This window comes from Microcebus murinus, chromosome 1 (assembly GCF_040939455.1).
Source record: "Microcebus murinus isolate Inina chromosome 1, M.murinus_Inina_mat1.0, whole genome shotgun sequence".
In the NCBI taxonomy this organism is placed as follows: domain Eukaryota; kingdom Metazoa; phylum Chordata; class Mammalia; order Primates; family Cheirogaleidae; genus Microcebus; species Microcebus murinus.
Window position 1 is genome coordinate 9,796,961 of NC_134104.1, and position 26,797 is coordinate 9,823,757.

The 26,797-nt window shown below is 43.4% G+C and overlaps 1 protein-coding gene across 2 annotated transcripts in view; it reads left to right on the forward strand.

Annotated features, from left to right (window-relative positions):
* Positions 1-26,581, forward strand: part of RUNX1 (RUNX family transcription factor 1) — a 235,164-nt gene extending 208,583 nt beyond the window's left edge. For both annotated transcript variants that reach the window (XM_012782933.3, XM_012782935.3), the window contains 2 exons: positions 15,284-15,445; positions 21,810-26,581. In XM_012782933.3, the coding sequence (XP_012638387.1) occupies positions 15,284-15,445; positions 21,810-22,279 (632 nt within the window). In that variant the 3' untranslated portion in view covers positions 22,280-26,581. The remainder of the gene's footprint in view (positions 1-15,283; positions 15,446-21,809) is intronic.
* Positions 26,582-26,797: the final 216 nt, after the last annotated feature.

Here is a 26,797-nt window from a genome sequence, read left to right on the forward strand (position 1 = left end):
AACAGAGCAAAGACCCTGAGGTGCTGAGGTGCGGACAGAAGCCTGATGTTATCAGGGCCCAGAAATCCTGCCCGGAGTCCAGTGGCAGGCGGGATCCAGAACTCGAAACGGAGGCAACTGGCCCTGCTCAGTACAAACGGTGCTTTTAGTCTTTCATAAACAGCCTGTGCCCCAGGGCTCAAATCCTTCAAAAATTTGCCTAGGTAATTGCGTCTCACTGCTGTCTGGCGAAGGCTCATCACTCTAATCTGGAAGTTCAGACAGCCAGGCCACAGCTACGAGACCGGAGAGGAGCGAGCCTGTGAATTTAATCCACTTGAAAGACAGACTAATACGAGTGCGGCTAACTCATTATTTTAAGTGACGTGAGCAGAAAAGGGGATGGGGCTTTCCATAAAAGCGTTTAAAATCAGCACATTGCAGCCACTTGGCAGTTTAAGGCCATTAGACGAAAAGGCGTAAGCAGGGAGACTGCGCGGTCCCTGTAGCTGGGGGAGGGGGCGGGGGAGGTGAGACAGAATGGTAACACCCTCTCCAAGTCTGACTTTGGGTTATTCATGAATTTCCGGCAACAGATCCTAGCTTTTATCTGAGACCTGAGGCTGTTTTGAATTACTTTCGGGGCGGGAAGGAGACACAAATGGAGTCAGCCCCGCAAAGCTCCGAGAGCTGGAAGCAGGCAAAGGTCCTCCTATGCAGCACCCATCTGGGCAGTGTGTTTTCCAATTTCTTCTACCTTTTTTTGAGGTTTAGATCAGTCTTTCTGTTTTGTCAGCATATGGTACTAGATTGAGGGGAAGAGAATATTCTCTAATCATCACATAGTAAAAACAGGAGTCTACAAAGAGCCAGAGGTCTGTCCCTTCCCTGTCACTAACCAGCCGTGGGAACAGAGGGAGTCTCTTCACCCCTTCTGCACCTCAGCTTTCCGAGACTGGGCTGGCACGGCTGTCTGGGAGGCTGTTTCTGCTTTATCATTCCATGAGATGTTGGAATGAAACCTTAGAAATGTTGACAGCGATTTGCATCATTATCTAGTTACATGTGACTCATGCCCGGGAAGCTAGGGAGAGGCAAGTGCTAGCCTGTCCCTTCCCAGGTGGCAAAGCTGAAGGTCAGCTCAGGAGTGATCTTGTTGGTCGTTCACACCTGCAGCTCACCCAGCTCCACGTCTGGGTGCCAGGCTGTGAGACTGTGAGAAAGGAGTCGTCTTAAACCCTGACATGGAGATGACAGAGTTCTCCCTGGGTGCACGATGACTGTAGCCACTCAGGGGTTCGCACAAGGGCTCCAGAAGGTGCCTACCTCATTCTCTGTCTCTTTGCACCCCTCAGTTCTCTTTGTACTCCACCCAGGGCACACTGCTATGCTAAGTTCCTCTGAGTCTGAAGGCATCTCTGGAAGTCACATTTTGGGGACTGAAACCACTGTGGTGGTTGTGTGCTTTCCCTGCGCCAGGTCTCCCTTGACACTTTAGGGCACTCTTGAGATTCGGAGCCGGGTCAGTCTCTGCCACAGAGGCCATCCTGTGCGCTATAAGATGTTAAGCAGTATCCCTGGCCTCCCCGACCTCAGCCGTGACAACCAAAAATGTCTCCAGACATTGCCAGGAGTCCCCTGGAGGAGAGATCACTCCTGTTTGATGACTGCTGGTTTAGACCAATTGGGAAATTCACAGGGATTAAGTCAACACACACAGGAATTGAGACAACCTGTCTCAGTTGTGTGTTACTTGAATGTCTATACTTGGTAGTAAATCAATTTTGACTCTTAACTTCTTTAGGTCCCTAGCATCCTGTTCTCCAATGGGTCTTTTTTGGAGCAAGAATTTCATAATTGTCTGCTATCTCACCCTCTAGATTTAATTTTCTTAAAATTCTTCCATTTTAGTCCAAGTCACTGAGAACGTATTGCTTCTATGAGAAAGGCTCCCTTGACCTTGTAAATCAAAGCAGTCCTCTGGAGGGAGGTTTTCCAGTGCTGGGCTCAGTATCATCTTTCTCAGGGTGACCTCATCTATTAAAGTATGAAGGTTGTATTTGAAATGCCATTTACTTTCTCTAAGTCAATAAATGAAGCTGTGGATCTTTAGATCATCAGAGGTCTGCTTATTACCAAGAGTTTTTGTGTGTGTGTGTCATTTTTTTTTTTTTTAATCGAGATCTGTGCTGGAGTTTAAAAGAATTCTGGCAGATTTCCATTTGCCTTTCTGAATCAGAGTTTAGGGTGATATTCCTCTGCGAGTGTAGATTGCCCCTAGATGAATCTGACTTTATTAGTTTATGTCCTTTGTTCAGAGCACCAGGGATGAGCTTGTGAAAGCACAAATGGCTCTTATCTTCAAAGGTCTCCTTTATGCTACAAACTTCACCTCACCAACCTGTGTTATTAATCTATTGCAATCCCGATTAGTTCACGTCAAGGTCAGTTCTTTGGGGCCTGCAAAACGACTGCAAACTTAAGTGAACAAATTCCTCCTGTACAGATCTCACATGAAGGTGGGGGAGAAGACTGTGGCAGAGAAACTTAAAAGAAATAGGGAGGAGTCTGATAGCACAGGAGACATCCACAGTGATTCCCCTTGGCTCAAAGGCCAAAGAAATCCAATTATTCCAAAGAATTCAAAACTTGCCACTCAACGAGGGTACAGTTTAGACTCTTCCTCACTCTTTCTTGATTGCAAATATTAATATCTAAGTAACTTAGCAGTTTTTTAAAAAATGAAGTGTATAAGAGCTATTTCTTAGGGGCTTTTTCTGTATGGAGAAGCATTGAGTTTAAGTATGATAAACACTACTCCTTGGGAAATACGTCTATGCAAAATAAGCCAGAGCTGGTGGGTGTGCAGGGCATGATGTTTTAGGAATGAAGGCTGATGCTGCCCTCATGGTGGCCTCTCCTGCTGTCTGTCTGAGGCTACCTGCAGAGCAGACAGTATATGTGTTAATGGCATGTGTCCAGTTGGGGAGAAAGGCCCCTCCTCATGTGAAACGAATATACTTCCCGGATGTATCATTATTTCTAGCAGAGCAGAGGGAGGAATAAAAGGACCAATTGGCGTGGCAAGGCCCTGGTAAAGGAGAAAGTCACTGTTCTGCACATTCGGAGATTTCCCCCTTGTTTTATAAAGTCCAGAGGTGTTGAAGGTGAACGGATGGCCAGAATCACACAGTGCCACTCCTTTCCCAGGCAGGCACTGGATTTCCCAGACTCCTCTGAGAGACAGGATAAGAGATTGCGTGCAGTGGCCAGGCTAGGAGTGTGCAGAAGAGGGCACAGAGCGTCCCTACCTACAGTTGTCTGAGGTTCCAGCTTCCCAGCTCTTGCTGCAGGGAATCCTAGGTGTCGAGGCCCGAAGAGTGGGAAAGGAAAACCAGAAGGTGAAGAGGGTGCAGGTAGGAAAAGAAGAGTTGTGCCGAGACAGTGCGGGTCAGGAGGGCTGCGTGAGAAAAACTGGAGGAGATGGGAAGCAGGCACTTGACCGCCAGCAAGCATGTATCAAAGGGGGCTAAGCTTCAGCTTGGGGGATTACTTCCCTTTGTCAGAGTATTCTTCTTCGAGTTGGAAGCATGGAATGGAAGCTCTTAAAGAACGGTCACCATGCAACATGAGTCACACCTAATAAGACAAAGAACAATGAATCTTCGATTTGCAAAAGGCGGCTTTTGGATTCTGCGTCATGTCTGGCACTGTGCAACTCTGCTGTGTGCCATGATGCAGTTGCGTTGTGCAGAGCGGCCTAGGTGCTCCCTCTGAAGGAGGCTGGTGCTCAGCGGAAGGGCTTATCGTTCGTCTTAGCAGGGTATGTGCTACCCTGCTGGAACCACACGCTTAGAGATCGTGAGACCACGGTTTGCATTTCGGAACTCTGGCTGTCTGAGGAAGGTCTCATTCTCAGTGGCGCTTGGGAGCTGAGCCTCTCCTTCCTCTGTCACATGGAGCACCGGCCAGCTGAGCAAGCGGTGCTGTCCAGACACCGTCATCCTTTGCTGAGAGGGCAGGGGAGAGAAGACTGTTTCTTGTCTCCAAGGTGCCAGGTACTGCACTGACAATGCCTGGGCTCAGGGTCACATTTCAGCCTCCCAGTAACCTAAAGGGCAGCTGCAATAACCTCTCCTCACTTGGGGGGAAACTGAGTCTCCAAGGGGTTGAGTCAGTTACCTCCGCACACAGTGAGTGAGAGGCTGAACAAGGTCTCTGTCCTAAATGTCTCAGACTTGCAAAACCAGGCCCTTACTGTATCCTTGCTCGAGCCCTTTTGGCTCCTTGGGGGACAACTACACGGGGAGCTTCTCAAATCCTGGAAATGTTTGGGGCCAACACGAACCAAATCATCTTTATGTTAAGTATCTTTTACATCCTCTTTCCATACTCTCTAGATCGTCTTGTCTTGCATTCTCTTTTTTCCCCCATTCACGTGAGCTTTTCTGCTCCTTTTATTATTAATAGAATTCCATGCTTCAGAGTTGGCTGCCTAAAACTAGACTTTCTGGCATTAAATTCAATAAGGATGCATTAGGGCCTGTGGCACGTGGGAGAAGATGACAGAGAAGACTGCTCTATGGGCCTCAAGCCATTCTAGAGTCTTTCAAAAAGTTCTAACATTTTACAAAATCACAAAAATGCTGAAGTGAAAACTAGGATTGCAGCTAGGAGAACACACACACAGAGCTGTGGTCAGGTTGGCAGGGAGGGTGCCCGGGGGCAGCACTCGGGCACAGAGGGCTGGGGGCTGCAGAGGTGGGTGGGGTAGCACCCAGAAGAGGCGCAGGCTGCAAAATGCTACGCCAGATATCTGCTGGGGCCCAGATCTTGTTCTGAGCTGGATTCGAGGATCCTATTCTCCAATACTGACAACTCGTGGGGAAGGGAGTTCATCATTTTAAAGCCACTGCAGTCCCAAAGATAACGTCACTTGTTTTTTTTTCTTGCTTGCTGCCACCCTGATGGATTACAAGGACCCTGGCAGAGTCTCAGCCACATTAGTTAATACAATCTGCCCAGGGGACAGCTCTTTCTGTATCTGTCTAACCAGAGAGGTCACTGGTGCCTCTGGCAAGCCCTCGTCAGCACACAGTGGAGGTGGCCAGCCCGGACCACAAGTTGGCTCTGCTGGTCTCTCACCCTAGGCCATCTAAGCAAAGACCGTCATGGGATGTTCTTGAGAAAATTCAGTTTCTTCAGCGGCGTGCCATCCTGGGAGATGCTGTGCCCCTCCCACTGGAGGAGTCAGTAATGTGTCATATTACAGTGAGGGTCCTCATTCTCCACCAAGGGTCCAGTCCCACAATCGGGGCATCCTGAGATGTCCCAGCCCTCCACACGGTATTTCTGGCTCATCTTTTTTCATGGAACTAAGAAAGAGGGCAAAGGTGCTGGCGAAAGAGTGGTTGAGAACAGGAAGTCATCTTTACCTTCCACGCGCAGAAAGTGGGACATGTAGAAAGTCCTTACGGCAAAGGTGTCTGCAGTGGATGTTTATTTAACAAAGTACAGAGACATAATCTGTCTGCAAGGGAGGACGCCGCAGAGACCAGAAGGTGCTTTCTGTTCCCTCAGAACTGTGGTCCCTCTAGCCCACGTGCACCGAAGGCCACTCTCCCTGCACCACAGGGGCGCAAAGCCAACAGAGAAAGAGACAGGTTATCAAACGCCCATCTTTTCTAGAAGCTAGCGACTTATCCCTGAACCCTTCCTCAGAGAGAACTCGGCCCAAATACAGAGACCTTTTCCAGACGCGTCTCAGACTGATCTGGCCGAGGGGAGCGGCCTGGTGGGAAGGGTTGAACTGTTTCCCCTGGGAACTGTCTGGCAGCCCTAATGAGGAATAGCACTTTGCATTTATAGAGAGCCTTTCATCTGTGGATCTCAAAGCTGCTCCACAAACATTAATTAACTCTCACACCTGTGAGGCAGGTGAGTCTGGTCACCCCCATTTTCAGAGAAGAGGAAGCAGAGGTTTGAGAGGAAAAGGACTCTGGGGTGAACCACCCGGGATGGGGGCGGCCCTGATGTTAGGAACCGGTGTTTGGATTCGCAGGGCCCTGACCACAAAGCCACAAAGCCTGCCCTGCCGGGTGAGGAATACGAGTCCCAGAAGCACGGGGTGATGGAGCCGTGGCCACACAGCTCCCTTCTTCCCTCCCGTAGGCAGACTGCCACCTCTCAGGCCTGCAGGTCCGAAGCAAAGACCAGCTCCCTCAAAACCCTGGAGGCCTTTAAAACTCAGCAAACCCAGGCAAGCCTCTGTCCCGGCTTGGTCTGAATGCTTCTCTTCAAAGTCATTGCTGGAACAATGAATGCATCTGAGCTGCACATGACTAACCAAGATGTCTGCAGCCAGCCAGAGACAAACGGTTGGCAAATCCCCGAGCTCTTTCACAATCTCCCCTTTTTTTCCGGACCCAGGGCTGGTGCTGACTGACTCACGTTATCATGGGATTTCCGTGCTATAGCAGCAGTGTGCTAACCCAGTGTCTGCTACCTGGGGCTACTCGGAGGTGACTGCTATTCTCACATGTGCTGTATTGCAGTTGTAACTGTAAGAGGCCAGAGGAAACGTTGCTTCTCAAAAACAGCAGAACTTTCAGGAAAATGTCTCCCACGGTCCACTCCAGGGGCTGTGAGAGTTGACATCACATAACTCTGAACGTAGCTGGGAAGCATCTGGGGCACCCCTTTTATTTGTACATGAGTCCAGATCCTTCTTCCCAGGGGTTCCAGACGGGGAGATGTAAACCACCACTGGGGCTCGCCCTAACACATCACCTTGGAAACTGACTCACATCTCTGAGTCCTGAGTCACATCCTGTTGTGTGTTCTGAGGCATCCAAGAGGGCATCACACCAGCTACCCATGACTGAGGTGAACTTGGAGGGAACCCTGGGAACTTCCCTGCCTTCTTCCAAGCTGAAAAAGGAAAAAAAAATTCATCTAGGGAAAAAACCATGGCTGCCCCTAGGGTTTATATGTTCACCAAGCAGGTCTGGCTTTTTCAAAAATAGATGTTCAAGCTCCGTGGCATATGTGACTGTCTATTATTTATGTTTAAATGGTTCTGACAAGTGAATGAAAGACCGGGTCTTTTAAAGGTATCAGCCAAATAGCTGAGGAAAGGAAGGGCTTTTAACTGTGACAACCAAGCACCAGAGCCCCTCAACCCTCTCCAGGCCCAGGCTGAGGGAAGGCGGCATGGCTCAAGGGGTGCTGTTGGTAACCCCGGTTTTGAGGACGGGTGTTAACATAACCATAGAGATGGGTGGTCAGAGTTAAGACCAGGAAGTGTCTCTACCCTTCCTCTCCTGTGCCCTGAGAGGAACATGAAGACAAAGCAGGACGTTTCAAACTTTTCAAAGAACAAGATTTTGGTTTCATTGATTTTTCTCTATTATTTTCCTGTATTCAATTTCATTGACCTCCATTCATTTTTATTATTTATTTTCACCTGCTTGCTTTAGGTCTATATTGCTTTTTTCTCTAGTTTCCTAAGGTAAAAGCTTGGATTACAAATTCTGGGTCTTTCTTTTCTAATATATGCATCCAGTGCTATAAATGTCCCTCTAGGCACTGCTTTTGCTGCACCCCATGAATTGCAGTAAGTTGTATTTTCATTTTCGTGTAGTCCAAAATACTTTCTCTTGAGACTTCTTATTCAACCCACGTGTTATATAAAAGTATGCTGTTTAGTCTCCAAATATGTGAGGACTTTCCAGCTATCTTTCTGTTACTGGTTTCTTGTTTAAATCCATGTGGCCTGAGAAAATACTCCGCATGATTTCTATACTTTTAAGTATGTTAAGCTGTGTTTTGTGGCTCAGAATGTGGCCTAGCTTGGCGAATGTTCCCTGTGAATGTAGGAATGCGTATTTGGCTGTTGTTGGATGGAATATTCTACAGATTTTAGATCATATTGATTGGTGGTGCTATTCAGGTCAACTATGTCCTCTCTGCTTGCTTGATGTAGCAATTATTGAAGCACGGGTATTGAAGTTTCTAACTAACATAGTATAGTTTGTCTATTTCTCCTTGTAGTTCTAACAGTTTTCAACTCATGTTTTCTGACATTCTGTTGTTGGGTAGACACATGTTAAGGATTATTTCTTAGAGAAATGACTCCCATTATTATCATGTAATTCTTCTCTTTGTCCCTGAAAATGTTCTTTCTTCTGAAGTTAGCTTTGTATAAAATTAATATAGCTACTCTGGCATTCTTTTGATTAGTGTTAGCATGGTGTATCTTTCTCCATCCCTTTACTTTAAACCTATCTGCATCTTTAGAGTGGGTCCCTTGTAGACAACATGTAGTTGGGTCTTGTTTTTAAACCACTCTGATACTCCCTCTTTAAATTGGTGCATTTAGACCATTCATATTTAAATTATTGATACAACTGGACTAGTCTCTACCAATTATAACTTTTAGATTTGTTGCACCTGGTCCTTTTTTCCCCCCTCTTTATCTGTTTTCCTTAGGTTTAATTGAATATTTTATATTATTCCATTTTTATCTTCCCTGTTAACATAGCAATCATACTTTTTAAAAAACATTTTAAGTGGTTGCCCTAGAGTTTGAAAAATATATGTATAATACATGTATAACTAATCTAAATCCACCATCAAATAATACTATACCACTTCTTCCTTCCTGTCTCTGTCATTATTGTCATTCATTTCATTTATCCACATGCCCTACCACCCGATACATTGTTACTATTATCACTATAAACCAGGAGTCCTCAAACTTTTTAAACAGGGGGCCAGTTCACTGTCCCTCAGACCATTGGAGGGCCGTTGGAGAGTGGGGCGCACATTCCACACATGCGCACTGTGGGCCTGGGACGAGTCAGCTGCTAAGCAGGACAGGCAGCGGCAGCAAAAACACCCGGCAGGCCAGATAAATGTCCTCAGTGGCCGCATATGGCCCGTGGGCTGTAGTTTGAGGACCCCTGCCATAAACAGACAGTTATCTTTCACATCAGTTAAGAATAAGACAGGCATGGTGGTTCAAGCCTATAATCCCAGCTACTCGAGATGCTGAGGTGGGAAGATCAATTGAGCCCAGGAGTTCAAGGCTGCAGTGAGCTATGATGGCACCACTACACTCCAGCCAGGGTGACAGAGTAAGATCCTGTCTCTAAAACAAAACAAGAAAAAGAATAAGAAAAATAAAATTTTATTTTACCTTAATTTATTCTAATGCTCTTCCTTTATATACTTCCAACATTTCTTACAGGGCAAGTCTGCTGGCTATGAATTATTTCAGTTTTATTTGTCAAAGAATGTCTTTATTTCTCCTTCACATTTGAAGGATAATTTTGCTGGATAATTTGCTGGAACTCTAGGTTGGTGGCTTTTTTCTTTCCACACTTTACTCTCTTTTTGTTTGCATGGTTTCTGAAGAGAAATCTGACATAATTCTTATCTTTGTTTCTACATAGGTATGGTGTTGGGTTCCCCCCCCCCCTTTAACTTCTTTCAACATTTTTTCTTCTCTTTGGTTTTCTGCAGTTTGAATATGATATGCCTAGCTATAGATTTGGTATTTACCTTGCTTGGTGTTCTCTGAGCTTCCTGGACTGGTGGTTTGCTGCTGTCTGTCATTAATTTTGGAAAATTCTCAGCTGTTAACACTTTGAATATCTCTTCCCCTCTGTTTTCTCTCCTCCTTCTGGCATTCCAATTATGCATATGTCATACCTGTCTCACAATTCTTGGGTGTTCTGATTTTTTCTTTTGTTTTTCTCTTTACCTTTCAGTTTGGGAAGTTTCTATTGTCATGTCTTCAAGTTCACTGATTCCTTCCTCAGCCACGTCCTGTCTATTGACAAGCCCAAAAAAGGCATTCCTCATTTCCGTAGAGTGCTTTTTGTTTTTAGAATTTCTTTCCAAGTCTCAGAATTTCCATCTCCCTGATTACATTGCCCATCTGTTCTTGCATGTTGTCTTCTTTTTCCTCTAGAGCCTTTAACATATTAATCATAGTTGAATTCCCTGTCTGGTAATTCCAAAATTTGTGTCACATCTGAGTCTGGTTCTGATGCTTGCTTTATCTCTTCAGACTGTGTTGTTTCTTGCTTTTCCCTTGTAATTTTTTGTTGAAAGCTGGACATCATATGGTAGGTGATAGGAACTAAAGCAAATAAGCCTTTGGTGTGAGTTATTATGATCATCTAACTAGGAGTTTGCTGTAGGTGCCAGAGACTTCAAATTCCTCTAGTGTTCTTGTTCTTGTTTGGGCTTCTCTACAAACTCCTCCTTAAATAGTCTATGCCTTGAAGCTGTTTCAGCTCTAACCCACTGTTATTATATTGCATCCCAGGAGAATCTGGTGGACTTCCTGAATAAAAAAAACCCCACAAAAGTACTCCTGCCCAACAAGACTGTAGCCCCAAGGAGATTCTTACTCTCACACTAGTCTATACTCAGCAGCCAGCAATTTGACAAAATCACCGTGAAGTGTTCCCCTCAGTTTACGGATTCAGCAGCTTCTGCCCCCAGGAAGCAGACCTCACTGTGATTGCATTTGCCTGCCCCTCAAGATTTGGGGGTGGCACATTGCCCTAAACTTCAGTTCTCTTGTGGACTCAAGAAAAGTCATGGATTATTTCAGTTTCTTCAGCTTTTTGTTGTTGTAAAGAGAAGAATGATGACTCCCTCGCTTTTTAGATTGTGGAGTTGAAACTGGAAAGCAGCAGGACATTGTGACATGAATTATCTAATAGGGTCATTGTTTTCTCTGGAGACATTTTAATATTGTTACATCGAAAGATAAAAGCACTCTACTTTCTTATCAAGCGATATATGTCGTGTATACATCTGAGCTCAGCGCTAACCTCAACCCGCCTTATCCCTAACTTCCCATTTCAAATGGAAGGGAATGGTGCTCAAGAATGTAGAAAGGGGGCTTTATTTCACCTATTAATTGATCCAAAAGTTGAAAATAACCCATCACAAAATAGTCTTGGTAAAGTGGCTGCACCAAAACATCATTTGCCCTGGAAAACATAGGAAGAAAGGCTCAAATTTAAATTTTCGAATCCAGTGTATTCTTTAATGGAACTTTGAATTGGCTGAGAGATATTGAATTCTTGCCTTCTCCATCCTTATCCCAAACTTCCATTTTCTCTTCCCCTTTACCATTTTATTTATTTATTTATTTATTTATTTATTTATTTATTTTTGAGATAGAGTCTCACTCTGTTGCCTGGGCTAGAGTGCCGTGGCATCAGCCTAGCTCACAGCAACCTCAAACTCCTGGGCTCAAGCAATCCTCCTGCCTCAGCCTCCCAAGTAGCTGAGACTACAGGCATGCACCACCATGCCCGGCTAATTTTTCTATATATTTTTAGTTGTCCAGCTAATTTCTTTCTATTTTTTTAGTAGAGATGAGGTCTCACTCTTGCTCAGGCTGGTTTTGAACTCCTGACCTTGAACAATCCTCCCACCTCAGCCTCCTAGAGTGCTAGGATTACAGACATGGGCCACTGCACCCAGCCCCCTTTACCATTTAATCTCGTGAGCCCAGCTCCTCTCCAGTCTGAAGAGTATGGCTATCAAGCCTTAGCTGTGAGTAAAATAATACCTAAGCCTCATCTGGAGCAGGTGTGTGTGGTCTTACCAATAAAACATCAGAGGAGTCCCTTGGCATGGATTTCTTTTCCCTTTTAGTAACATAATCATAAAAATTACTCAGACTTACTGAGCATTTACTATAGCCAGAAATTGTGATACTTCATTTACATATAGCTTATATTACTTATTCCTCACTATTACTCTTTGAAGTCAGAAAACTAGGGATCAGAGAAAATAGTGATTTTAATAATAAGGTTATACACTTTGTGGTGAAAGCAAGATGCAAACTGAAATCTGTCTGTGACTTAAGTTTGATGCTTTCCTTAGTCTGATCCTCTCGGAGGCAGAACACAAGCATGTAATAGATACCACTAGGGCTCTTGTTTCTACCTTGGGGACAGTTGTTGGCAAGTCCAAATTAGGCAGCTCATCTAGAAGTTAGCCCGGATACAGCCCTAGGTCCCCCAGTAGCTGTAACTCCCAGAAGGCAGAAACCTTCCATTCACTAGTGAGTAGGGCTTATACTAATAAATATGTGTGTTCACATATTTATTATGTGGCCCTAGTAAAGCGAAAATGTTTGTTGGAAAAAAAATGAATGAATGAACAAGCAAATAACTTCATGCACCTATGAATGAATAAATCCATGAATGAAGCAACACTCAGTATAGTAATTTATGCAACAGGAAGAAGCCTTTCTAAGCGTCACACAGTCCTAGGATCTTTACTGACTGATGTTAAGTTCCAGTAGGGCAGGGACCATACTGATGTTATTCATCCCTTTGTTAACAGGGACGTGGTACATGCCTGGCACATAGTAAATGTTCCAAACTTTTGTTCTTTTTGATGCACTGACTTATCAGAGGCAACTCCTTCCAGAACAAATGGCCCTGTGCTCTGGAGAATGACTGACAGTGGCTCTCTTCCTTAGCCTGTGGTCTTTTCTGGATAACTCCCCTTATCCCTCCCTACTTCCTCTTCCCAGAATACACATATTTATTATTACAAACACCATTCTTCACCCCATACACCACACCTGACTCTTCCCTGACTCTGCTTAACATACAAGTAACATACAAGGTAGGCAAAGAAATACTGGGTAGGACCTATTTGAATTATTATAGAATCCTGTCCTGTCACCATTGGAACAAATTTAGAGATCATAAGCTTTCAGAGATGAAAATAAGAAAGGGTCACCTAGTAGCTACCCACACAGACAGGCTCAGAGCCCACCTCTCCTGCCTATCAGCCTACAGGGTGGCCCACAGCACTGCCACTCTATACTTGCCTTCGTGCGTTCATGCTGGCCCCATCAGGCCAAAGATGGTAACTGAGTATTAAACCCAGAAGGCATCATTACTGGGCCTTTTTTGTTTGTTTTTTTTTTTATTAATAATACACGTAGAAGGAGAAAACATCCAAAACCCAACACGAGAGGCTCACCATCACCACCTTCTGGCCCACCACTGGCTATGAACCCAAGCACAGATCCCTGGTCAAATGAATGAAAACTGATAAGGAGGTGGGTGAGCTTCCGGATTTTGGTGCCATCTCCACCCCCAGCCCGCACCCCTACTCCAGCACCTGGAAAGCTAAGTTATGGTGTGAAGTAAGAAGATTTGAATCTATAACCCTGTGTTTAAAAAAAAGCTCATAGAACTTGGACTTTAATCATAAAGATCATTTTACCAAAGCATATTTTTAAAAGGCTGTGAAACATTATGCAACGTTTGCATGGTTTAATTATGAGTTTAGAAAAGCCTAGCACAACTTTTTCCCTACAGTAAAACATGACAGAGCATGAATCATGGCATAATACTTTATGCTTAGTGTGGTTTTAGACATGGGGTTAGGGGTGCTAGGCTATCTACACAACAAGGCATGAATTACACCGCAATTCACAGCCCGGAGGGCTTTATGACAATTATAAAACCTTTTTTGTTTGCTTTTTAAATGGTTAAAATATTTGAGTACTATATATTCACTTAGTAAATGTGTGTATCTAGGACATAAACATGTCTTATAGAAACTGAGTATATGATTTTTTTTTCACTTGGAGCAAAATACTTGAAGTAGCAAGGGAATACTAAACAGTCTGATATTTCTGTTTCCCTTCAGTTATTGAAAACACTGTCGGTTGTAAGATTATTCAGGATCTTCGGCTTGAAGTTGAACGTATTTTAACTCTTTTGAGTTTAAAATGGACCAGCTCTCTTACTCGTTGCCATCTCTTTAAATCCTCTAAAATTTGGAATGAAATGAAGACTTTTTAAATATTAGATTTCAAAGATACCAAGTTAAAATATTTGCCTCGAAACTGTCAGGTTTTTCAAACTTAAGAATTCAGTTATTTTCAAGAAAAAAAAAAAAAGGAAAAGAAATGGATCAGTATGAGTTTGGGAGGCTGTTAGGAGAAGACTGGGGAGGAAGACTGGGGTCTCCAAATGTCTGATTCTGTTGTCCACTGTGGCAATTTCAAAGAGGTAAACAGAAAAGGCAAACTTTAACTGCTGGAAATAAAAATCCCCTGGAAAGAGCAGATGTGAATATTTTATAATGAGTAGGAATGGCTCGTTTCTTTATGTCATAGCTTATACAAAACCTACACCCCGTATTTTTCTAAAGAAGCCTGCTGTTCCTAGATTGTTACTCCCAGGATCATGAAGCTCTGGCTGTGAATACCCTTGGGAGTTATGGTAGTTTGCTGTTATCTTTGTCCACAGGGAAAGTGGGACACAAAGAAAAAATTAATGTTTAACTCTAAAGAAGTATATAACTGTCTGGTGGTAGGACAGTGTCCGATTCAAATTTGCTCATACATTCTGCCTTAGAGGTGGTTTGCCCCCTTCTTTTTCACCTGCAAACATCGTGATGTTTTTGAAAACTAAGACTCCTCCAAATGCTGGAGTCAAATGTACAAAATTCATTTTGTCTACATCTTTTGAAGTCGGATTTTTGTCTTCTCGATCCGAGGCCTCCTATAAGGGCAATCTATAAAATACTTGCTCAAAAATCTGCCCTTTAGAAGTTGCAAACTTGAAGTTTTGAAAAGGAGCAGGAGGCCTGGGTTGATAAAGCCAGCTCTACTGCTGGGTTTCTGAACAAAGCGTTAGACCTCATCACCAGTTTCCCAACCAGACCTTCTGTCCGTCATCCTTGGAAGAGAATTCACCTAAGTAGAAACATTTACAAACCCAAGGAATATTTTTGCCAAAGGTATATATAAAAAAAAATCCCAAAACTCTACATTCTTTCTGCTTACTGAGTACAGATAGACAGGTGATCACTTGAATTTATAAAATGTTTCTGATGATAATTATAATGATTAGTAAAGCTGAAATAGTCTTAGCAGTCAGATTATACTTGGTACCATCAAGAATTATACTTCAACAATTTGAACATTAACATTTCTACCATGAAAGCATAATCCACATCTCTCAAAATTAGTGTGATTAAATAAAATCTTTGGAAGGAATGATTATCAGATGAAAATCTCCAAGAATCAAACATAAACAATATTTCAATATCTCTGGGGGAGAAACCATCCAACAAAGACAGGTATTTAGAGTTAAGTAGGCTTATTAAACACTTGTCAATAGGCTACGTACAAGTATAACATATTTTAACAAAGGTTACTAATTTCTTATTAAAACACTTTTTATTTTTTAAATCCCAACCCATCATACATATAATTTACCTCCCTGATTCTCTGCAGATACAAGGCAGATCCAGCCATCCCCACCATGGTCCTATGATCAATCCTACCAGTACCTGGGATCAATCGCCTCTCCTTCCGTGCACCCAGCAACACCCATCTCACCTGGACGTGCCAGTGGCATGACAACCCTTTCTGCAGAACTTTCCAGTCGACTCTCAAGTAAGGCGCTTAAAAACACATTCTTTGCAGCTGAGCTGAAGTGGAAGGTTCGGGAGACTAGAGGAGATGCATGAAGGAATTGACACAACATTTTTAATTGAATAAAACATGGTTTTAAAGACAGGCCACCTACCTCTACAGCCCATGCCCATGCCCATGCCCTGATTTATTTGTTTATTTATTTTTACATTCAGAGGCAGAGATTATGGATGTGGAGGCAGAAATGGCTTGGAGAAGTTGATTCCTTAGGCATTTGGGGGGTTGCTCACATTTGGCAGGAAAGGCTGGTAGCTGAAGGGTTAATAATATAAAAGCCAAAGTAGTCAGCTTCTAGGACTGTTATTCCAACTGACTTCTGGACTGATGTGACTGGTCCATCTGGTGGTGGTGAGTTTTCACAGATCTTGTAAACAGCACACTGGGGTATGTGTGGAATGGGAAGCCAATACACTTGTCCCTTGGTATCCATGGAGGATTGGTTCCAGGATCCCCCCCTGATACCAAAACCCACTGCCGCTCAAGTCCCTCAAATAAAATGGTATATTTGTATATCACATCAGCACATCCTCCTATATACTTTAAATCATCTCTAGATTACTGATAATACGTTATATGGCATAAAATACTATGTAAATACTTGTTATACTATATTGTTTGGGGAATAATGACAAGAAAAAAGTCTGTACATGTTTAGTACATATACGACCATCCTTTTTTTAAAAAAAATATTTTCGATCCGCAGTTTCTAAATCCATGGATACAGAGGGCCAACCATATACCCTAAATTTCCAACTAAGAGCTATTCATACTGAGGTTAGAGGAACAGTGTCAAAAGCTCAGGTGTCATGGTTAGCATAATTGTTGTTAATACGAGCTCATTAAATATTAGTCATTTAACCTATGGGCCCTTTGGGCTTGGCACTGCCTTTGCTCATGGGCAGGGAAATCGGAGTTACAGAGAAAAATTCCTTTGTTGAAGGCAGAAGAATCTTACTGTTTGCGGCTTTGAAATTGGAGCTAGCCAAAACTGTGAAAACACTTCAGAGAACTCCAGCATTACATGCCTGCAAACACACTTGCATGTGTGTTGGGGGAAGGGAGATAGGTTTTGCTTTTCAGCTCTTGGGATCAGATTATAGCAGATTAGGGGGCAGTCAAAGGGGCAAAGAAGTCATGTCTGCCATATTTAAATGTTGTATAATGTTGTTTTTTTCCAGACACTTGTGATTACTTGAGGTTTCACCAGAGGCCTTAGCTGCTGCTTAGAGCTTCACAGAATGCCTTCCCAGAGCTGCTCACTATTGACACTTTGGGCCCAATAATTCTTTGTTATGGGAGTCTGTCCTGTTGCAGAATATTCCTGTTGCATTGCAGAATATTTAGCAGCATCCTGGCCTCTAGATGCCAGCAGCACGCTCCCCTTCCCCCCATGTGACAAACAAAATTGTCTCCAGACATTGCCAGATGTCCCCTGAGGGGCAAAACTGCCCCCAGTTGGGAACCAATGCCTTCCAGTATTCTTGGGTGCTATAGTAAAATAGGAAAGCCAACCTAGGTGCTCAGTTTTCACATTATTTTTGAACATTAATGCCAACATTTTCATGGTACCTCCTAGTTAAGGAGTTGAGAGAGTAGCACAGGGATTATGGCATCAGTTCATCTTATGGTTTCTAGAAGCTTGTCCCTCAGGAAGAAAGTCTGAATCCAAAGGCCTTTGCCAGCTTTTACTGATTCTTCTTAGTGGCACTGCTCTGCCCACTTGCTGTGGTCTACACCTGAAACTATTACTGTTCTCCTTGGAAATGTCCCTGCAGTAGGTCTGTCCCTTGGAATTTACTACATAAGTCTTTTGACTTGGTCACCACCCAAAATCGGCACCTTGTAGTCCAAGAACTGCAGGGGCCAGCTCCTCCAGCTGACCAGTGTTCAGATTAAGGGTGATTTTTTTAAAAGGAATGAGTAACATGTGTACTCCAAAATCCCATATCACAGTTACACTTTTGAATAGCCTGGACTTCAATCACCTAAGTAGTAAGGAAGGATGTTTTATGGCATGGGAGTGTGAAGTAGATAAAAACCATGTCCCATTTCAGCACCCAAGAATGATCCTCTGCTGTCTTGGAGGGAGGACCAGAGAATTCCAGATGAGCTTTCACCAGTGGCAGAGAACAGCACGGGAGACTGCTCTTCAACTTGGCAGAACTCCCTCTGAGAAATCAAGCCTGGAGCACAGGCCTGAAAAGTGTTGTCATAAACCTGGGGGCAGGAGGGGGTTGGGATACATGAAAGGAAAGTGGCTGCCTGGCCGACAGCTTTGAGAACCTGACACTGCTCTATGGCTGCTTTACCTTTTAATCCGACTGCCTGCCGACAGCTCTATGTGCTGCCCCTCTCCCTGCCCCCAGCCCCACCTGGGTTTCCTTCTGCACTGGGGACTTGGACTCTGTGTCTCTCTCTTTCTATCCTTTGCAGACAGACTCCACACCTTGTCTGAAAAGAGTTGTCATCTGGAGGTTTACTTTTCTTTTTTTTTTTCTTTTTTAAAAAAATTAATGTTTAGCTGCCAACCTGGGCGACAGACAGCATGCATTAATCTGAGTCATGCAAAGGATCCTTTTAAGGCAGCCATTATCTGCTCAGGTTGTTTAATCCTTTTGGGGCAGTGGGAGGGCCCTGGAGTGGGGCTACTTTCATTCATGTCAAGCTGTAAAGTGAAGACTTGAGCTGTCATTGCAAATATTTAGCCCCATCAATGGGGAAACATTTCCAACCAAAATACCTGAATCTCCTAATCCCCAGATTTCCTACTCTTAAAAAACTCCCTATGAATATCAAGGGTCCCCACCTCTGCCCATACTGCTACTGAATAAGGGGACACCAGGCCAGCCAAAAGGATAGATAAGCTCTGGGCAGATGGGTGAATCGTCCGTGACTGATGGGTCTTAATAAAAGATGTCAGACAAGAACTAAAAATGAAAACCAACATTTGAATAGATCATTTGAATCTGAGCATATCTAGGGGGCCTAAGTTGTTTTATTATCAAAATGTGTATTAAAAAAAAGATAATTTGAGCAAATGGATGATCTTTTTTAGTATGATGTTGTTCATGTGTAGAGAGAATAATCACAGGCAATATTTCGGATCTTTCAAATGTTCTGTCCACAAGTGAAAGAACTATTTTCCCCCGACAGCTAAGACCATAACATCATTCCAGTACTTACGCCCATGACAAATCATGGACTCACTCCGGATTCCTGTAACTTGGTACCATCACCACATTACCATGTAGTAGTTGGAACGGACTGGCAGAGCATGTCCAGACACTGCTGTGAAACAGGGTGACCTTTCATTCATTTTCCACTGGATTCACCTTTTTGTCTCAGGGCAAATGAAGCAAGAGGAATAATGGGCAGAGTCATTTATTTGTGTCCAAAGGATTGCATCAGATGACAACAAATTGATTTTATTTGCCTAATGCTTTTCCTCCTACCTCAGCTTCTCCCTAGACCATATAAATCTAACTGGAAAAATGAAGTAAAGCTTCCTGTTAACTCTCAAATATGTCACAGCTCTCCATGTAAGCAATAACAAGTGACACAGGGCTTGCTCACAGATGGCTCCAGCGAGCGGGCAGGGATGAACCCTGTGGAATGAGGTGTGGCCTGGCTTGAGAGTGAGCTAGAGAGTGGCCAAGGAAGGGCAGCCCCAGAACCACTGTCAGTTTACAACTTTTTCCCTGCCCACATGTCTGACTTGCTTTGAAAATATTAACAGGAATGTTTGTTTGAAAGTCAGACTCCTGGTTTCCTCATTAGTGGAGGGATTTGCTACAGACTTCGGCTGTTTCTATAAACTTTAATTACCTCTCTGATGAGGAGTATATCCCCTCTCACATTCACCCCAAATGTACAGAGGAATTCAGTTTTACAAAATGTGCCAGAGCAATAAAAGACAATTAGAAGGAGGGAGGGGTAAGGGGGGGTAGGGAGGGAGAGGGAGAGAGAGGGAAGGGGGGGGAGAGAGAGAGAGAGAGAGAGAGAGAGAGAGAGAGAGAGAGAGAGAGAGAGAGAATACCACACTAGCAGCTCTCCCTGCTGGAATAATAGGCCTGAAATATGAGGAAGTTGATCAACTGCTGATGCCTTCCAAAAACAGATTAATCCACCCTGGTAGCTTTCCTTTCACAGCAAGCTTTTGGATCCATCAAGTTTCTCTTTTGGCCAGAACTCAAAAGGACACAGGCCACATGCCATCTGAGCTTAAGAGTTATTTTGTATGTCGATTTGAGAACTTCAAATTTTAAAACATTTAATACGTGCTTCTGCTGTTTGTTGCTATCTTTGGATTTGCTGATGAAAAGATTATATAGTCCTAGCCTGGTCATTTAATGAATAATTCTGAGGAACTAAAATCACCCCAGGACACCATCCTACATCTACAGTGGTGGTTTTCAGACAGGGGTGACTTTCCTCCCCTCACCCCAACCCTCAGAATATTTGGCAATGTCTGGAGACTTTTCTTTTTTGGTTGTCACATGGGGTAAGGGGGATGCTACTGGCATCTAGTGGGTAAAGGCCAGAGGTGCTCCCAAACATCCTGCAATGCACAGAACTGTTCCCATACCACCCCAACAAATGATTATCTGGCCCAAAATGTCAATAGCGTCACTGTTATGAAACTCTGATCTACAGAACACAGGGTACCTTTCCTGGCACCCAAACTCTCTAGGAGTTCCCAAAGGCAGCCTATAGGTAAGAAAAATACAGGAGGCAGTGAACCACAGGATAGCCAAAGCCAGTTTGTGAAACTGTAAATGCACAATCCTAACAAAATGATGCATGATCATAACAAAATAAAGGCAAAGCTTTGTCATTCCTGATAAAATTTCAACATGTGCAAAAAATGGAGTAGATAAATCAAGGCCCTACATCCATTTGTGTTAACAAACCAGTGAAGCACATATTAGAGAATGCCAGCAGAAACTGATTCTGTTTTGTTTCTAAAAATGTGTGACTAGTCTGACAGCAGATATGGGAAAAGAGAAGAGTAGCAATGTTATTCACTGACATTCACTCAATAGTGACTGCTATGCCATTCATTAGGAAATTACCAACATTTTTAACTATTGTTCAAGCCTAAAAAATGGCAATTTTCTATGATTCAACCTAAATATTATGTGCAAAATATTTTGTTAGAATACAATATAACATATTGTATATATTGTATGAAAAGTAACATTACACTAGTAATTATATGTTAATAAATTATCATGTTACTATCACAGATTATGTTATTAATATGTTGATTAAATAGAGGTTCAGCAAACTTTTTTCTATAAAGGGCCAGAGAATAAATATTTTATGTTTTATGTACCCTATGATCTCTGTCATGACCACTCAACTTTACAGTGGTAGCACAGAAGCAGCCATAGACAATACATAAAATAATGAGTCTGAGTTTCTATGTATAGACACTTAAATTTGAATTCCCTACAATTTTCACATCACAAAATATTCTTTGGATTTTTTTTCAACCATTTAAAAAAATTAAAACACATCCTTAACTCCTGGGACATGCAAAAATTGGTGGCAGCCAGATTTGTTTGGCAAGCTGCAGTTTGCTAACTCTGGGATTATATGAATATTTGATTTATAGTATACATATTATAGTATAACTATGCATTTATCTATACTATACATACTGTACAATATCATTTCATATATTGTATGTCATATTACATTAACTGCTATCTTATGTTACTATCTTTTTTCTTTTTTTTTTTTTTTTGAGACAGAGTCTCACTCTGTTGCCCAGGCTAGAGTGAGTGCCATGGCTTCAGCCTAGCTCACTGCAAACTCAAACTCCTGGGCTCAAGCAATCCTTCTGCCTCAGCCTCCCGAGTAGCTGGGACTACAGGCATGTGCCACCATGCCCGGCTAATTTTATATATATATATTAGTTGGCCAATTAATTTCTTTCTATTTATGGTAGAGACAGGGTCTCGCTCTTGCTCAGGCTGGTTTCCAACTTCTGACCTCGAGCAATCTGCCCGCCTCAGCCTCCCAGAGTGCTTGGATTACAGGTGTGAGCCACCGCGCCCGGCCTATGTTACTGCCTTATATTACTGCATCATGCCTTCCTCCTGAGCAGGAGCGTCTGGGTAGTCCCCCATCTTTGCCAGTGATAGTATTCTGGATAGATGCCCGTCTTCCGGGGCAGCGGCATTCTGGGTAGACCCCAGTCTTCCGGGGCAGCGGCATTCTGGGTAGCCCTCATCTCCTGAGGCGGGAGCATTCTGGGGTGGAAGCACGCGCTTCCCGACTCCTTACTGACGGGGATTTTTTTTTCTCACCCACCCCGCAGCCGCGCCAGACCTGACGGCCTTCGGCGACCCGCGCCAGTTCCCCGCGCTGCCCTCCATCTCAGACCCTCGCATGCACTACCCCGGCGCCTTCACCTACTCCCCGACGCCCGTCACCTCGGGCATCGGCATCGGCATGTCGGCCATGAGCTCGGCCACGCGCTACCACACGTACCTGCCGCCGCCTTACCCCGGCTCGTCGCAGGCGCAGGGCGGCCCCTTCCAGGCCAGCTCGCCCTACCTGTACTACGGCGCCTCGGCCGGCTCCTACCAGTTCTCCATGGTGGGCGGCGAGCGCTCGCCGCCGCGCATCCTGCCGCCCTGCACCAACGCCTCCACGGGCTCGGCGCTGCTCAACCCCAGCCTCCCGAACCAGAGCGACGTGGTGGAGGCCGAGGGCAGCCACAGCAACTCGCCCACCAACATGGCGCCCGCCGCGCGCCTCGAGGAGGCCGTGTGGCGGCCCTACTGAGGGGCGGCGCGGGGCCTCGCCCGGCAGCAGCGGCGTCTTCGTCCGACGGGCCGGCCCTTGCCGCCTGACGTCGTGGAAGAGCCTCCTTCGCCCGCCTGCCGGGCCGAGCCGTCTGTTACCGAGAAGCCCCCCTGGGCCCGGCCGCGGGGCGAGCGCGCCTGCCGTCCTGCCCGGGATCTCGCACCCGGCCGGCCTCGGGCAGCCTCCTGCGCCTCCGAAGCCCGTGCAGTTCGCTATCGCTGTTGGCCCGTCGCAGATTTTTCGAACCTGACGCAACTTGAGGGTGTCCGCTAACCACCACCATGTGGACACGTTGTAAAAAGCAAACAGGAAGATTCCCAGAGGGAAACTGTGAATGCTTCTGATTTAGCAATGCTGTGAATAAAAGAAAGATTTTATACCCTTGACTTCACTTTTTAACCAAGTTGTTTATTCCAAAGAGTGTGGAATTTGAGTTGGGGGGGAAATGCAACTCATCCTGTTTGGCATCTAATTCTTATTTTTTTAATTTTTCTTTTCCGCACCTTATAAATTGCAAAATGCATATTTGCATTTGGGTGGTTTTTATTTTTATATATCTATATAAATTTGAGCTTGCTTCTTTCTTGCTTTGACAGTTGAAAGAAATATGATTCCCTTTTCTGTAAGTTTTATTTAACTTTTGGACTTTTGTGTAGTTGTTTTTTTTGAGAAACATCTACAGCTTTGGGTCATTTTTAACTACTGTATTCCCACAAGGAATCCCTAGATATTTATGTATCTTGATGTTCAGACATTTACTATTGTGTTGATACTTTTTTAATTATTTAAATGTACTTATATTAAGGAGAAAAATATCAAGTACTACATTTTGTTTTGTTTTTTGATAGTAGCCAAAGTTAAATGTATCACATTGAAGAAGGCTGGAAAAAAATGATGGTTAATGTGATCACTTGGTTATCTAGAAGTATTGTTTACATTAAACTCCCTTTCATGTTAAACAAGTTGGTAGCTAATGCAGCAATGTTTTTAACAGGATTTTTTAGGCACTGAGGGTCACTCAGAGGATCAAAAGTATGGAATTTTCTGCCAGGCTCAACAAAGAGTCTCATATCTGGCTCCCTCTGTTCAGAGAAGGTCAAATCTGGTCCCAAAGGGTTCAGACAGGTGCCAATGATTACACCTTTGGAGAGGATTTAATTTCTGCCTAGGGATTTGCTCACTCCATGGCCTTCTGATAATTTCACATAGGCTTTACAACAGCACACATCCAAAGTAAACTGTGTGGAAAGGTATCATTTACATAAAAAGCAAATGAATGAATTTAGGGGCCCACCAGAAGCAGGCCTGGAGCAGCCAATTCTCTCAGTATGCCTCAGTGGAGTCACTTGGGAGAACATCATCCTACCTGTGCAGGACCCCAATCCATGCTGCTCACTCACCACCATCTTTGTGTTGCTTTCACCAGGCTGAGACCCTACCCTGTGGGGTGTGTGCACTTTCACCTGTGCACCAGCATGACAGGAAAGATTCGTGTCACTGCTGTCCATGGCTACGATTCAAAGGTATCCAATGTCACTGTAAATTTTATGGCACTATTTTTATTGGAGGATTTGGTCAGAATGCAGTTGTTGTACAACTCATAAATACTAACTGCTGATTTTGACATATGTGTGCTCAAAATGATCTGGTTGTTATTTAATGTACCTCTTAAAATTAGTTGAAACAATTTCAGATCAACTCTGAAGAGTATTTGAAAGCAGGACTTCAGAACAGTGTTTGATTTTTATTTTATAAATTTAAGCATTCAAATTAGACAAATCTTTGGCTGCAGGCAGCAAAACAGCTGGACTTATTTAAAACAACTTGTTTTTTAGTTTTCTTATATATATATTGATTATTTGTTTTACACAGATGCAGTAGCACTTTGGTAAGAGTTAAAGAATAAAGCAGCTTGTGTTGTCAGGTCGTTCTTATATAGGGAAGAGCTATAGTAGATCTTGGAGAAACTCAGAATATATTCATTTTCATTTGAGACATAGCTCCCTCCACAGTTCAGTTTCATACATTATTCCATATTACATTTTTGCAGCTGGATTACCATCAAATGTCAGAAAACTTAAAAATTTAATTTCTGAAAAGGATCATTAGCCCATTTCCCCCAAAATGAACTTAAATGTTCTTTTCAGCACACGTTGCCATATCTGACCTGAGAAAATGCTGGGGGAAAATGAAGGAAAACACTTAACATTTTTCAGTTCAATTCTGGTACATAAAGATAATCCCACTCAAAACCAGCCTACCACCCCCACAAGGGGAATCAGATAATCTCTCACATTGAACCTTCACTCTTAAAGCTGTGTATGGGTAGGGCTGGTCACTTTGTTGTGGACTCACTGGTTTGGTCATTCAGAGCTTCACAGACTCTTACCAGCATATATAGTATTTAATTTTTTCAGAAAAAAAAATCAAACCTTAGTTATTTTGGAGATAGGTTTCAACTCTTTTTTTTTTTTTTTTTTTCCTGAGGCATTGCCTCCATTGCCTTCAGGTGAATGAAGGTGTCTTTTTAGTCATTGCCTTCAGGTATAGTAAGGTATTAGTGAGACACTTAAAGCCAATCCTGTGATAATCGGATGTATCTGGGAGCTTTGGTTCAGGACAAGAAAGATTGAATAAGCTATTTCTACTGCTTATTCATGCCCTTATTTGCGATTTCAACATGGACACATATTTCAGTTCTTTCTGTTTTTCTCAATATCTGAAAATAAATTTCTCCCTCGCTGCCCCCCAGTATCTCTTTCTCTCTCCTCTCCCTCCTCCATACCCCCACTTCCATTCCCTCCTCCACTCTCCCACATTCTCTTAAGGAGATAGCACACACCCCCATCCCAGTACCAAATGTCCACAACACAAGGAGATCCAGTTCTTCTCCCTTTACATAAAGGAACATGGTGAGTCAGCCTTCTCCTGTTTATGGGTTTCTTCCAGCAGAACAGAGACATTGCCAACCATTTTGGATCTGCTTGCTGTCCAAATGCAGCAACAAAAACCTTCCTGGGCAAATTACAATAGTGAGTAAATCGCCTTTCTGCTGCCTAGGGTTTCCATGTAGACAAACAGAAATGCTCTGATTAGAAAGGAAATGAATGGTTTCACTCAAATGCCCTGCAATTTAGGATTGCAGATTTCTGTCTTGAAATGCCTGTTTCCTTGGGACATTCCGTCCTGGTGATTTTTTATTTTTGGTGGTTTTTATTTCTGGGGGCAATGACATGTTTGGGGGTCTTTTATACATGAAAATTGGTTTGTCAATAATCTCAGAAAACTTTTTTTTACATCTGAACAAAATGCTTTTTTGTTTACCCTAACATATACATTTGTTTGGGTTTTTTGTTTGTTGGGAATTTTTTCCTCCCTTTTAGCCAGGTCAGTATTGATAAGGCTGATCATTTGGCTATTTTTTTCCTTCCAGAAGAGTTGCATCAACAAAGTTAATTGTATTTATGTATGTAAATAGATTTTAAGCTTCATTATAAAATATTGTTAATGCCTATAATAACTTTTTTCAATTTTTTGTGTGTGTTTCTAAGGACATTTCCTTATGTTTGCTACATACTGTAGAAAAAAATGCTTCTTTTTACTTTGTTTATTTTAGACTTAAACACAAGCTACTTACTCATTTTTGTAAACAGCTAATAGCATGGTTCCAATTTTTTTTTTTAAAGTTCACTTTTTGTTCTAGGAGAAATGAATGTGCAAAAACCAAAAAGAATTGTTGGTTATTTGTGTTATTCTGGATGTGTAAAAATCAATGGAAAAAATAAACTTCCAAATTGACAATGAAATGACAATATAACCCATCTATCCAAAAAGCAACAGGAAATGTAGTCATGATTAAACAAGCCCCCACCTAGCGTCTATTTGTGTGGCAATTATTAGATCTGGTCACGAAGCATCCTGAAAATTTCTGTGTGGGTTTCATTCTCTCCGGTAATAACGTATCAAACACCTCCTGAGGGGAACTGTCAAGCTCAGGTTTTAAACCAGATAATATTAAGAGAATATTCCAGAACCGCACCCCCCACCCATCTCCAGGGTGTTTCCGGACAGCACAGGAGAGCAGGCAGTCCACTGTGCATAGCTGGGGCTTCCCCTCTTCCGGGAGCAGTCACCGTGCCCAGCCTGTGCAGGGCAGCTGGACTGCTGCTGCCCAGGAGCCATTGCAGCCTTACTTTCTTTGTACCACAGTTTCTTCTGTAAATCCAATGTTATAACTAGTGTGAACCGCAAATAAACAGCTTGACAAGTACGTACACAATATCCAATTGGTTTTGTCTTTCTCTGAGCTGGAGGCTTGGGAAGCCAAGGGAAGCCCATTGCAACACACTATGAAGATACCTCCAACAAACAGCATCAAGCCACAGCTGTGCCCTCACCCCCAGGCCTTCCGGCACACCCTGGCTTCCAAAGGCACAGTGGCCAGAAAAGGCCCAGGCTCCCTGGGGCCGCTGCTTTGCATATCAAGGAGCACTGAAG